At 44.7% G+C, this 13,670-nt stretch overlaps 1 protein-coding gene across 10 annotated transcripts in view; it reads right to left on the minus strand.

Annotated features, from left to right (window-relative positions):
• Positions 1-10,387: 10,387 nt before the first annotated feature.
• tenm4 (teneurin transmembrane protein 4) overlaps positions 10,388-13,670 on the minus strand; it is a 174,837-nt gene continuing 171,554 nt past the window's right edge. For all 10 annotated transcript variants that reach the window (XM_042708659.1, XM_031572996.2, XM_012830933.3 and 7 more), the window contains one exon: positions 10,388-13,670. This exon is cut by the window's right edge and continues 99 nt beyond it. In XM_042708659.1, the coding sequence (XP_042564593.1) occupies positions 13,014-13,670 (657 nt within the window). In that variant the 3' untranslated portion in view covers positions 10,388-13,013.

A 13,670-nucleotide genomic window follows, 5' to 3' on the forward strand; every position in this document is an offset into this window, starting at 1 on the left:
ATCAGCAATGTTCTAAGTGAATGTCAACATGGAGGGGCGGGTTATATGGGGTGTATATTTAAGGATGATTAACCCACAGAGTGAATTATTTCATGACTTTCGAAGATGGCAACTGTCTATTTAGTGATGAAGGTCATAACATCTTTGGTTTGGGTAGTATTTGGTGGACCCAGGGACTCATATGCTGGAGCCATACATTACATCATCATTCCATTTGATGTGATCTAAGTCCTGGTAATGTAATGTCATACAGTACACTTTAGTTGCTCTACGGAGATAATAACCTCATCAAACAAAGAACTGATCCAGAGCCAGGTGTTTCTCAGAAAAAAAAAAACATTTCAAGAAAAACGCCAGATGTACTCAGAATGATGAAAAGGTGTTATTTAATCTTGCCCCCACCCACCACCACACACACACAAACACAAACACAAACACACACACACACACACACACACAGTGAACATCTTGCATTGTAAGACTTGAGTGAAGCAGAGAGAGAGAGGAAAAAAAGAGAAGTTAATGCTCACTATTGATCTTCCTGAATTGTCATTGCTTAATGTTTCATGAGCTTAGCGAGACAAATCCTTCTGGAGCGGCCCAATCTCTTCGCTGCTGCACCTTGGGCCCCGGCTATCAATTCCCCCCATTGTTTGTGTAGCCCTGATAACCAAAAGCTGAGCTTCAATCTGACAATTACACTGATTTTTCAGCACACTGGCAATGGGCCCTTTTTTTTTGCAGTGCCATATCTTTTCTTCGTCCTCATCTGTTGTGGCAGGAATTGGTTTTCCATGGGCCCATTCTTCACGAGTGACTCTCTACCTGTTTAATCTTGGAGGTCCTTCGGTGCACGTGGAGACAACAATGGCCTTTTGTTCAGATAGCAATGTCCCATTTTGGTTGTTATTTCAGAAACTATACAATGTAAATTTGATTAGTGTCATACTAAGGTCTCTATCACTTACCGAAATGCAGTAGGTGCAATTAAATCATGCTGTATCATGGAGACATCAGGAGAAAATATCTTAAAACAGTGTCTTAAACAAGTGCATTTTTGTGCTGACAGCTTTTTAAAAACAATCTAACCTAATCTATTTAATTAAATAATACAGGAAAACCACTTTGTGAGTGAGCTACAAAATATCAATGACTTTGCCTAAGGCTTCTTAGAAAAGAACCGAAAATACCTGCCCAACCATAATTAGCTTGATGACATCTCTATACAGATTCACAAAAGCTCCAGAATTGAGTCTAGCAATTGCATTGAGAAACATACTCTCACAAATACTTTAGGACTGCCACTGTGCACTATTGTACTGCAGCGGGCTGTTCAGTGACACCACTGACTGTGTGCCCTGTGTTCTTTCTAATGTGCGCTAATTGCAGTGTATATTACCAAATTTACCAATTACCATTTTTTTTGCTACTTAAAACAAGTTGTCTTTTCACCTTTTTCACATGGGACCTCTACAGAAATGTGTTGGAATAACTGAAAGAAATATAGAAAAATGTGGCAAGTTTATCAGTAGGCCGTTCTTTAATGGATCTTGTACTGACTGATAATATCAGAAATGCTCATGAGGTTGCCAAAAACTAAAATAGTGAGAACATTGGAGAGAGATAGTGATAGTAAGCGAGGTTGGGAATTAGCAACAAAAAGGAAAGAATCATCCTCATTTCATGCTTGCCAACTGTTATCTCACTGGACATCTAAGCACGAACCCGCGACTAATTATTTCAGTACATCACAACAAGACCAGACCCTTTCTAATTAGCCTGATAACAAATACCAGTTCTTAAGCCCGCTACACACCATCTTGTTTTGACAAATACCAATCCAAGAATATGCCGAACAGGAAAAACAGGACGTATCAGCTCAGATGGAGGTTGACAAAGGCACATATTTGACAAATTAAACAGAGCCTGCACATATGAACGATCAAGTGATGTACTTTATATCATTTGTGAGATCACTGTTCCAACTGTTCTAAAGCTGTCTCGGCAGGAAATAGCAAAGCAAATATTTCTTTGCCGCTCGGCTGCTTCCACCCACGACAAATGGCCGTCAAAGCACAGAATACACAATGTATTCAGGGTGTGCTCTCTGAAGATACCACTTCAAAAATGTCTCTTTCATCTGTCCATTTTGTTATGTGGGTGCTTCCATTTTTTGGGTGAGGGCGTGGTGTGGGTGGGTGGGTGGGTGAGGGCGTTTGAAGGGGTTGGAAGCAACTCTGAGTCACACTGAGTTCTCACTGTCAATATTTTCAGGTTCACAGTAAAATGTTGTGTTTTAGCAAAAAAATTAAACAGCCACAGAATGGGTCTGCTTCTACAAGGCATATAAACAGACAACTCAGAAAAGAGAAGAGAGAAGCTGAAAACTGACTTGTTTTGTTTTTTCCTTTCCCTTCCCTAAATCCCCTTAGACATCCTACAGCCTATACAGATATTCAATAGTGTGGCGTGTAGTGGGAGTAATGTGTGAATGACTGTGCACTTCCTTATTGTGTTTGTTATGTGGAGTCTCCCAGTGTTCCATGCATGAATGTTGATGTCTGCAGAATTCTGTTTTATGTTCTAAATTGGAGTTATTGGTGCTCCCCTTTCTGTTAATGTCTGCGTGTATTTTTAGTTGGCGATTAGGAGTCCGTGTATTGTATAAATGCCCTAGTGATTTCCCTGGTGTTTAAGTGTCTTTGTCTACCCTGAGCCTGTAAGATGTGTCTCTGTATATAGGCTCACTCCATTTGCCATTCTGTGTCAGTGTCTGAATGCTTGTGCCTTTGTGTTAATAAACGACAAGAAAGCCAGAGACAGACCCCGCAAGATTGTTACATTGGTGTCGGTCAGTGGGATCCAGAGATGACCAAACTCAAGAAGAGGGGAAAACAGCTTGAAGACCTGGAGCTGGGGCCACAACTTAAAAGCGTTGTTCTAGAACCCGCAACCAGCACAAGTGGGCATACCGCTGAGTGTCATTTCTGCTCCCAGGTGTTTGCTGATGATGCCAAGGATAAGCCCACCACTCACTGGAGAAGTGAAAGAGAGAGCCTGGGCGCTTACACAGGGGTTACCCCACCTTCAGTGATGACCAGCAAGAAGAGATCACGCTACAGGCTCTAGTCCGGGGTTTGTAGCCGGAGCAGTTGAGGGAGCATATCCACCTAAGCTCCCCCAGCTGTCTGGTTGCAGTCCTGGGTGAACCCTACAAGTACAAGGTGCAATTTTGCCTGGGTGCTGAAACTGTGGTCCTTCACACCTCTAGGGTAGAAAGAGCCATTGACCAGAGGGGCTGCCCTTACCTCCACGCCAGTCCAGAGAGCCCATAGCCCAACAAATTCCTGTGCTACAGTCCTCGACAGAGACTACACCCCCACAAGCGAAAAGACAGTGCCAAAGTCTTCAACAAGGTCGTCGTGTCGAGGCCATGCCCACCTTTGAATCCAGGGGAAGAGACGCGCAGCAGCCACAATGGAGAGACACTGCACTTCCAGAGACAGGTGGAGGCAGGCATTATCGAGCCCAGCAGTAGCCCGTGGGCAGCACCCACTGTATTGGGGAAGATGGCTCCTGGCATTTCTGCGTCGATTACTGCGTCTCAGCGAGGTCACCCACAAAGATTTCTATGCCTTACCCCGTATCTATGACGCCCTCAATGACATTGCTGGGTCCCGCTGGCTTCGCTTACTCAACCTCTGCGAGGCTACTGGCAAGTACAGCTGACGCCAGAGGCACGCCTGTTTTCCACAAAAGTGCCATACAAAGTGTGCCATGTCTTCGGCACAGAAGGCGTATCCACCAACCCAGCGAAAAGGGCAGCAATGAGAGACCAGTGGCCAGTCCCCCGTGACGTTGACGAGAGCTATGGATCTTCCTGGGTCTGGCATCTTCTTACCGACGCTTTGTTCAAGACTTTGCTTTGATAGCCAGCCCACTACATTGACTGACACAGAAAGGGCAGCCGTTCCAGTGGGGAGGAGACTGAACTGCTGTGTTCAATTGGAGGCTCCATTCATCCTCAACACAGACGCCAGTGACGTGGACCTCGGGGCAGTGCTCTCTCAGGATGAAGAGCAGGGGGAGCGAGTGGTTGCTCACTTTAGCCGCTTGCTCAACTGCCCTGAACGAAACTATGGCGTCACCTGACGAGTGCTGCTGGCGGTATCCTGGGAATTCGCCACTTCAGAGCGGAGGACGGTTCTTGCTGCGCACCGGTCATGCTTCAGAGAACTGGAGTGGCAGTTGACTCGGTGGCTCGAGGCACTTCAGGATTGTGACTTTGCAGAGCAAATTAACTAGTTGAAGGATTCAATCGTACTCTGGTAATCCAGTTAGTGATCATGACCGGCCGCCGGCAGTGAGACTGGGACCAAAACCTGCCTCTGGTCTTATGGTTGCACTGGATGGCAGTGTCTACGAAGGGCATCCTCACGGCACATGTTCAGGACTTTGCACTTTGTGTTGCAGGTGTGGGTTGAGGACACTGACAACCTATCTGGTGAGACTATGTGGTGTATAGCTGGAGTGATGTGTGTATTAGAAGAAACCTGAGAGTTAAAGTGAGGTTCATTGTTCATCATCGTATTATCCCAACACAAACAATACAAATCTTTGATCGGTAAACATGTTGTGGCTGTTCAAATTTGGCACATCAAAATCGGGGCCACTTGACAGAAAGTTTTGTTGCCAGTCCGCCCCTGCCTGTAGTGGTGGCTCATTTGGCAGGCAGTGCCTACAACAGTGTACTCCCATTCTCCACAACCCCCCCCACAGAGTGTGTGTGTGTGTGTGTGTGTGTGTGTGTGTGTGTGTGTGTGTGTGTGGCACTGTGGGAGACAGAGGCAGAGGTGAGCGAAAGAGAGGAGCTACTCTGGTGACTCACGCTCTTTCTCTCCCTTTGTCTCTCTCACCTAGACTGAACTTCCCAGCCCATCTCATTCGATAATGGCGTCAGCAAGGGCCTGACTCATGATCGTGTTTCATGAGGCAAACCATTCTTAATGACCAACAAGCTGTCACCTTGGTTAAGCAACAGCCTATTTTTGGGGGGAGTTGTTTTTTTTCTTGGCCTGAAGAGCAAAAACTCTTTCCTATCGAAAAGCATGCCTTATGTAAAAATGCCTTATTGATGTTCTATCATGTCGGCAGCCTTGGGATCATGCACAACTGCAAAAGTGCCAATGCGAGGATTGTATATTTCATTTTTTCTTTCTCTCTGTCTCTGTTCTTCTCTCTCCATCCCCAGACAACTACAATTCTATCTTTTTATTTCTTTCCAAATTCATGATGGAATAATGAATACATGATCCAAAAATCCCCTCAGCCTTACTGTGTGATTTGAATCGAAAGATACCGATGGAATGAATATTAATGCAAAGTGGGTCGATTTGCTCTGAATGTGCCGTCCAAGTATAAGGGGAACTGTACTGAGGAAGGGAGAGGCCGCCGCCTGCTTTCCTAATGCATTCATATTCTGTGCCTTGATAGGAGAAGGGTAAATTGTTTGGAGACCATCTTGGACCAAGTGTGAAGTAGTTAGCCACTATGCGAGAGCAATAATATTTGAGACTTTTCGGGGCGCTTAACTTTGCTGACATCAGGGCTTTGTCTGGGCAGTGGAAACTGGGGCAATAACTCGCCACTCGCCTTACAAATGCTAAAATGTAACGGTATTCACTATGAATAATCCCTCCCTTTGATGTTATGTGCTCCTGAACTTGAAGTCACATTACAGGAGCCTAAAGATGAAAAACTGTACCCCCCCCCCCCCCCCAAAAAAAAGCAGACATCGCCGACATAATTAATGTGGATATTAATTCATGCAGAAATTACATTGTTATGTTTTATACATTTTCAATTTGGCCCGCTGCCAAATGGCTCCTCAAGCAGCCGGGACCAATGAAATATTCATGTGGCTTGTTTTAACCCTGGCAACACAACAGCTCTACGGAGGATGAATCTGACCTTTATTGGTTGGTTTCTTAGTGCCCCCTGGGCACCGTGGTGAATGGGCGCCGTGGCATACAATCTACTTGAAGAGTGGGGATCGTGCAACACGAGGAGTGGTTCAGTGGTTTACTGGGGGGTTTGTTTTGTAGACACACTGTCCATTTCAGTGGCGGGATAAAAACGTCAGTAGTGTTGCCAAAAAAAGCCTTGCATACAGAGATGGCCCCAACTGAACAAAAATCTCATGAAAAGAGGAGTTTTTGGAAGGCGCCTGGTGATAAAACCTTTCCACCCTGTTAAGAGGGATGGGCTAATTTTCCTGCATTCACTTCACTCCGACTGTAATTTCCCTCTGTGTGCCATTTTGAGTGTGCAGAATAAGGAGGGGTAGGACTGGGCAAAATTTGGCCAGTAGCATCATCCTCAAAAATCAGCCACTGTGGAGCTGGAGTGTGTAAATGAAGAGAGACCAACAGAGCTGACAGTGAGGTGACAAACGGGAACATTTGAACTCTTCGTGCAAAAAAGTGCAACTCTTTTGAAAACGTGTTCCCAATCTCCCACCACGCATTGTATGGCATTGTCCCCCCCCCCCCCCCCCCCACCGCCATGCCTTCCCGCATGAATGATCTGCCACGGCGCCACAGACAGATCTGACCTTCGGGATAATTAGCCTAATAAAAGCTTTAGCTATGCTGTCAATACGAGCACGGAGGCAGCCTTGTTGCGGAACGCCACCCGTGTCCGTCTGGCTGAAAGCGTGCTGCCCTGACGTCTCTCTGGGTCTCGGCGTGGGTTCACACCTGTCATCGATGCAGAGAGAGGGGAGAGCCAGGGGCCGCAGCTGTGGCTCTGCTCCACCCTGCTTTTTCTTCTCGTTTCTTTCTTCTCTCGTCCGCTCTCCACTTCTCCACCTTTTTTCTCTTCTCCTCTCTTTTTTGCTTTCATTTACCAGTCTAGCCACAGAGACATTGCCTCTCCTCCTTTTGCAGAAAGAATGAGTTTGACTGAGTTTTGATTATTCTGTCTTATTTGTCCACAGTAAACAAATCTTATTCTCTTTCCCCCATCTCTCTCTCTCTCTCTCTCTCTCTCTCTCAAGGACATTGCATACCAGTAGTTCCTCTTTCTTTCTTCTCTTCCTGGAGGAGTGCTGAAGAAGGTCTATCTATTTTCTGTCAGTGTGTTAAATTGATGATAGGTTAATGAGTTAAGTCAGCATTTCCTAACTTAACAGTTGAGATTGGTAACACACTGTGATCAAATGTGATCTGTGAGTGCATTAACAGCATGGCAATGGCCCACAAATTACACAAGACTCATCAGAATTAAAAAATGAAGAAATAAAAGAACAAAGAATAAAGAAAATTCCAGCACAGCCACTGAAAGGGGATTTGTCAGCTGAGAGGGATCGGGGGATTTATAACGACTTGAAAGCAAAATCCTACCTTGCGATGTTTTCACATTTGAACAGTACATTTCACCAAGGGCTCTTTTCTTTCAACCTCTTTAGCAGTGTCACGAAATTACCTGTGTGCTTCACTGCACAAGTATCACCACTCTCTCTCTCTTCCTTTCTCGTCGTTTTTCCCCCTTTCGCTTTCATTCAACCTTTCTTTCGCACCTCGCCCACGAGAAAGCACTCAACCTCTATTTGACCTCCCCAGACTAGAGATGGGAGTGCAACTTACTTTTTCCTTCGATCACTTTCTTTCTTTTTTTTTTGCGGATTGGCTAACTGCTCTTTTCCCCCCTTTAAAAGGGGACCAGGAAGAGTGTAAATGGCCCCAAAATAAGGAGAAAAAGGAAAGAGAGAGAAAGAGAGAGAGACAAAAAAGAGAGAGGGAGTAAGGCCTATACAACAGACTTTCGATTAACTACTGTATGAGTGGGAGCAGAGTATGAGATGAGGGGACAAAAAGTGAGATAGCTAGAAAGAAAAAATAAAACCTCTTTGGCTCTTTTATTTCCAAGGTCCTGTTGCTTTGCTATTCCCTGCCTCATTAGCTTTGATGGGTCCCCCTGCTGTCCAGATAACTGATTGGTGAGGAGGTTTGTGGGGCAGCATGATAAAGTAGCCAGACGGGTTAGACAGAGCGATGCCCGCTGTACCCAGCCAAACGTGGGCCACAGAAATATGATGCGTACATGCCCATCAGAAATGGGCAGGAAATGAAAAGCTGCACCAATGCAAATGGTCCTCCTCTCTGCACCGCTGATTTGAATCAACATTTTAACAGTTCCTGTTGGCGATAGTACGCTGACTGACGCAGAATCGCAGGTAGCACAGCTGTTTGATGAAAATAATTGTCCCTTTCCTGTGGAAACAGCACACACACACACACACACACACACACACACACACAAAACTCTCAGCCACACACACACACTCAGTGGATGAGTTTGTAAAAGCATTAGACCCAGCAGGAGTCTGCCCTGGCAGTGATTTTAACAGTGCCTACGCTCTGTGCGTGTTTTCTCCATGCTGTGTTCTGAGTGCAGAAATCAACAGCGAGTGGAAACAGGTGAGGGCCTCCCTCAGCGCAGAAGAGAGAGAGAGAGAGAGAGAGAGAGAGAGAGAGAGAGAGAGAGAGATGGAAAGAAAGAAAGAGTGAGACAGATATGAGAGTGTGTGAAAGAGAGGGATATGGAGAGAAAGGGAGTTTTGGAGAGAACTTTATTTCCATCATAGACTTTAAAAATATTGGTGATGATGGATGTGATTTTATAGAGGGTATGTTAATTGTTTATCTAAGAGATGCATAACACCCCCCTCTCTTTATAGTAGCAGCAACGAGAGGACTGACTGGAGAACTCCGAGAGATAACAAGGCAAGGACTACTGTCAAATTGAAGAGGAGCAAATAAAAGCCTAATAAACCAACCCTCAAGGCTCACTTTTTAATCAACTGTTTTCAGACCAGCAAGCCAAGCTTCTCAGAGGCTTCCTGAAAGCAGAGAGCGTGGTCTGTAGAACGGTTTGGGCCATACTGGTATGAGAATATGGGTTCATGTTGGCGCCATCTTCTTGAACTGGCATTTAATGGCCATTTGTGTCGTTTGTTTATTTTGGGGATGAAGTGGGAGATCCAAAGGAGAAAATGTGCAAATAATTGGTGATGAGTTTTAAATTGGCCTTTAATCTCTTTAGCTCTTACCTCAGATTTCCTTCAAACTTGAACACAATGGTTGCTATCCACTGTACGAGACAGAGGGCTCTGCAGGATCATCTCCAGCTTATGCAAACTCAGCTCCCTCTGATGACACCCGCCGCAACCCCCTTACAGCCTCATTTGGCCTTTCCACTACAGTAACTTAAGCATAACTCCCACTTACGCAAAACAGTTTGCCTTTGTAGACCTCTCCAATAAGTTTAATTATTCAATACACGACTCTCCTGAGAGCATTTGAGAGTGCATTCTTCTAGACCGATCCTGTTCTTTCTTTTTTGCCAAGAGAGGCAGGTCATCTGTGACACCTGCATTTTATTACGAAAAGATTTTTGAAGCTTCCTTCGCCTGGGGATCAATTTAAATCTGCATGCACACACACACACACACAGCTTATACACAATACTCTCTCAATGGACACATTTGCATTGCAAGTGACATATGTTCACTGACCCACACACGTACTCTACAGACAAAAAAGTATATACACCGGAAATCCATTACAGAACACAGTAGTCGTACACAGAGTGAGGTCGTCTCTACAACTCTCAAAGAGCACTTGAGTAAATAAGAGTGTTTACTCCCAGAGCAAAGAGCTCTCGCACAGTTTGTACCTGTTTCCTAGCTCAGATCAATGCTACTTGAGAACTCATACACACACACGCGCAAGACATGTTCTCTTTCATATGGCACAGGGCTGTTCTGTTAAAACAGGCTGTCACAGTTCCCTGTTGAGAGGCTCAGCTTTGCCTACTGTGTGTGTAAATGTTACCTGTTGCCGATGCCAAGGTCTCACACTGGCAGAATGGCGCTGGGGTGCCAAGTCTAGCGACAGGCGATATTTACTTCCGGGCTGCCCTGATCAACCAAAACACCAACTAGGGTTTTTCAGTTACCCTCATAAAGTTGATGTTAATACTGAATTTAATTCATTTCAGAACCATCAATAGATGCATGCAAAAGTACCAATTTTATTTATTTTATGTATTAAATATTTAAATATATCGGCAATGTTTGAATTTTTAAGTTCAGTGTTTTTTTTGTTTTGTTTACACTTTGATCTGAATCAGAAGATGTAACACTTTTAATTACCAGCTGGGTTCGAGGAACATTCTCTGCTCAAATGTCTTCAGTTATGGGGTAGCTTAGCATCACCTTATAGATCTGAACATTTGCCTCATTGTGCCCAACTTTAATTTGCAATTTTGCCCATTTTACTTTTTCTGGTAAAGAATATCAAAATCATAATGAAAAAAAAAAATGTAAACACAAAATATCCTTTATTTTATTATTTTTTTTAAACCTAAAGACTACACAGGGTCACTGTTGTAGGTCTAAAAGGTATCTACATTTGCATTTTATTTACAGCTTACTTTTGTTGTCATTGTCTTATGTACATGGTTCAGGAGAAGCCTTAGAAACATAGTGCTGAGAACAAAAAAAGAAAGAAATGAACCAAAACAAAAAAACAATCCGAACAATTAAAATGAATCCCAACTTAAAAAACAAACAAATAACATTACAGCCTTACAAAGCAATTTTTCTCAGTGCAATATTTTTCCACAATGCAGTTTTTCCTTCATTCAAAAAGTATGTTCTCATATTTTTTAAATACAGCAAGAATGCCTGACAAGAGTATATCACTGTATTTGACAACAGCAAAAAAAAATAAAAAATTTGTACAGATTTAGACACTTGTTTGAGTTGTTCTGCCCCCCTCCCCTCCCCTCCCCAAACCCCACCACCCGGCCCCATCCCCCAACCAGGCAACTTGATGAGAGTAGTTAGAAAACATCACCAGTCTTCAGCTATGGATTTTCCCCACAAACCATTGCATGAAGAGGTGTCACTAAGAGTACACCATTTTGCGTCATTTAAACACCATTCATAGCTTTAGGTAGGTACACTTTCAGTGAGCAGAGGGACATATTTGGTGACATATATGAGATACATCACCTTTCTTCTTGTAGGAAACAAATCGTTTTCAGCAACTTCACACCACAATAACATTTTCAGAGGTCATCAGTTCAGTCCAGGAGCACTGTATTGTTGGTGTATATGGTAGAACGTGTATGAGGGTTGTAGTTTTTCTGGTACGTGAACACACCCAGACCCTTTAGCTCACTCCATGGTCAGGCTATCCATAGTTCACTTCAGGTAGTTATTCAAAGTCTTAAGATGTATTTATTTATAGTTTTTTTTTTTTTTTTATATTCCAAAACCCTTTCAATACACTGTTCACCCTCGGTTCAGTGAACGGCAGGGCAGATTTGGGGGGAGATTAATAGTATCTGTGTCAGTGGTTCTCTGTCCCTTGTATTCAATTTTGTCAAGCGTTTATGTCACTTTGATTATCCAATGAGTTTCCTTTTTGAGTAAAAAGTAACCTTGATTTAAAAAAAATTAAAAATAATAAATACTGCAAACTGTAAGGAACCAAGGACATTTAAAAAGGATTAAAAAACAGATGTCCTGTGTAAAAATCTAAATGAAACCTTCCACTAATGTCACCTTTCCAAACATATTTATAATTTATTCCATGTACTGCACTCCAACACCCTAAAGCATTGTTCAAGTACGACAAGTACCAATGAGAGGGACAACAGTTCACATTTCGGAGTTCACATTGTTATACTGGTACTTTATATAGCTATATATAAAATAACTGATGGTGATTTAAAACCATTTGAGTAAAATACCTTCCATTCTTTAATACAGAAAACATTGTTCCACATTTTTTTCCTTATAGGTTTGGCTCTAGTATCTTTTTTTCCTCAGTTAACTCTTCAGTGCCCATGAGCACAGTTGATGGAGAGTCTTTTTTTCTGAATATTCTGTTTAAATGTACATTAAAAGGCAACAAACACTTTTAAAACTGAAACAAAAGAAAAAACAGTGTTGTAAATCAAAGTTTGGGGTCTTCCTTGTGCTAAGCTTGCAGCACAATGTAGGCCACAGATATCAAATTGAAACGATGGTTTAAGAAAATCTAGGTATGTTACCAAAAGTAAGTCAACCTGAACTGAAGGCAGGTCTGAGCCAAAGCCCTTTAGGAGTCTTGCAAGGGGGCTGAGACCACGAGATGAATACAAAGCTTTTTTTTTTTTTTTTTGAAAAAATGAAATATTAACAAGACACCACTACATTGTCAAAAACTTAGACTAGAGTTCAGTTAGAGCCGTGACTGTAGGGCTATGCATACAGCAGACATCAAAGTTCTTTTCTTTAAACAGGGTCAATTTGTGAAGGGGATTTTTTTTCAAGTATAAAACAATGATGAAAAAGAAAGAACCAAAGCGAAAAATAAACAAAACAGTTTGACAGAGAAATGTCTCTCCTTGGCCGAGGTGCAGAAAAAAAGGCAGAAACGAAGTGAGCGTTTTGGCGTGGATCCATTTGCTTTTCGCGCTGGGCTGGGCCGGGCGGAGCCCGTGGACCCAGCCAACGCCAGCAGCACCACTGCTCGTCTGCTCCTTTAAACAGGATCATCAAATGGGGACGTCGCAAGAACAAGTCGACAACACCTCCAGCGCTGGGTCGACTCATCGTCCTCTAGCAGCCGCACTTGAAGGGCAAAGACTGGTAAAGAACTCCCGAATGGAAACAAAAGTAACACACGATAAAAGGGCACTACTGTATCAGAGGAGCAAACTCTTGATGCAACCAAGAGTTTGTCCGTTTGTTAAAAAAAATGAACACACAAGTCTTAGGACACATGAGAATTAAAAACATGAAGTGGTCACATGTTCAAATAATCAAAACAAAACAAACAACAACATCCGTCTTTGGCAAGAAGTCCTTAAATGACGCTGTCCGTGTGTGTGTGTCGTGTCCAGTCAGTTCCCCTCTCCGGAGGAGGGTGAGCGGGGTCACGGTCACCGGGTTCATGTCACCTGCCCATCTCGCTCTGTCGCATGAAATGGATGTTGCTGGGGCTGTCGGCCAGCTCGGGGTACTGGTCAGCCGAGGCCACGTAGTAGCCATCGTAGCCGGGCACGCGGCCCCCGTTGAGTAGCTGCTGCCTCTCGCCCCCGGTCCACGCCCGCGAGCCGTCCTCGCCGTCGCGCAGTCTCTGGCGCTCGCGGGCCCAGGCGCCCATCACGGCCCGCTGCCGCGCCAGCTCCAGCACGCGTGACCGCTCCTCGTCGGCGCCGCTGCCGTACCGCACGCACAACCACAGCGGGCCGTGCTGCAGTGTAACGTCGGTGATGCGCCGTGTGCGGCCGCCCAGCACCGCGTTCATCTGCGACACCGTCACGTTGGTGCCCGACTCCAGTGTGCGGCGGCCCGCCGTCATGCCAAGCAGCGACAGGTCGCCCTCTGCGCTGCCCGACTTGACGAAGTGGTGCGTGTCCGCGCCGTCCACCGTGTAGCGCAGCTCGTGCAAGTAGAGGGCGCCGTCCAGCACCGCTGCCAGCCGCCGCCCGTCCTCGCTGGCCAGGCTGATGATGTCAGCGTGCACGTGCCCTTCGCGTATGGCCAGCTTGAAGCCACGGCCGAACATGGAGGAGCCCGAGGCGAAAGCCTTGTCGCTTTTGGCCGGCAC

Source organism: Clupea harengus, chromosome 9 (genome assembly GCF_900700415.2).
Source record: "Clupea harengus chromosome 9, Ch_v2.0.2, whole genome shotgun sequence".
Classification (NCBI taxonomy): Eukaryota; Metazoa; Chordata; class Actinopteri; order Clupeiformes; family Clupeidae; genus Clupea; species Clupea harengus.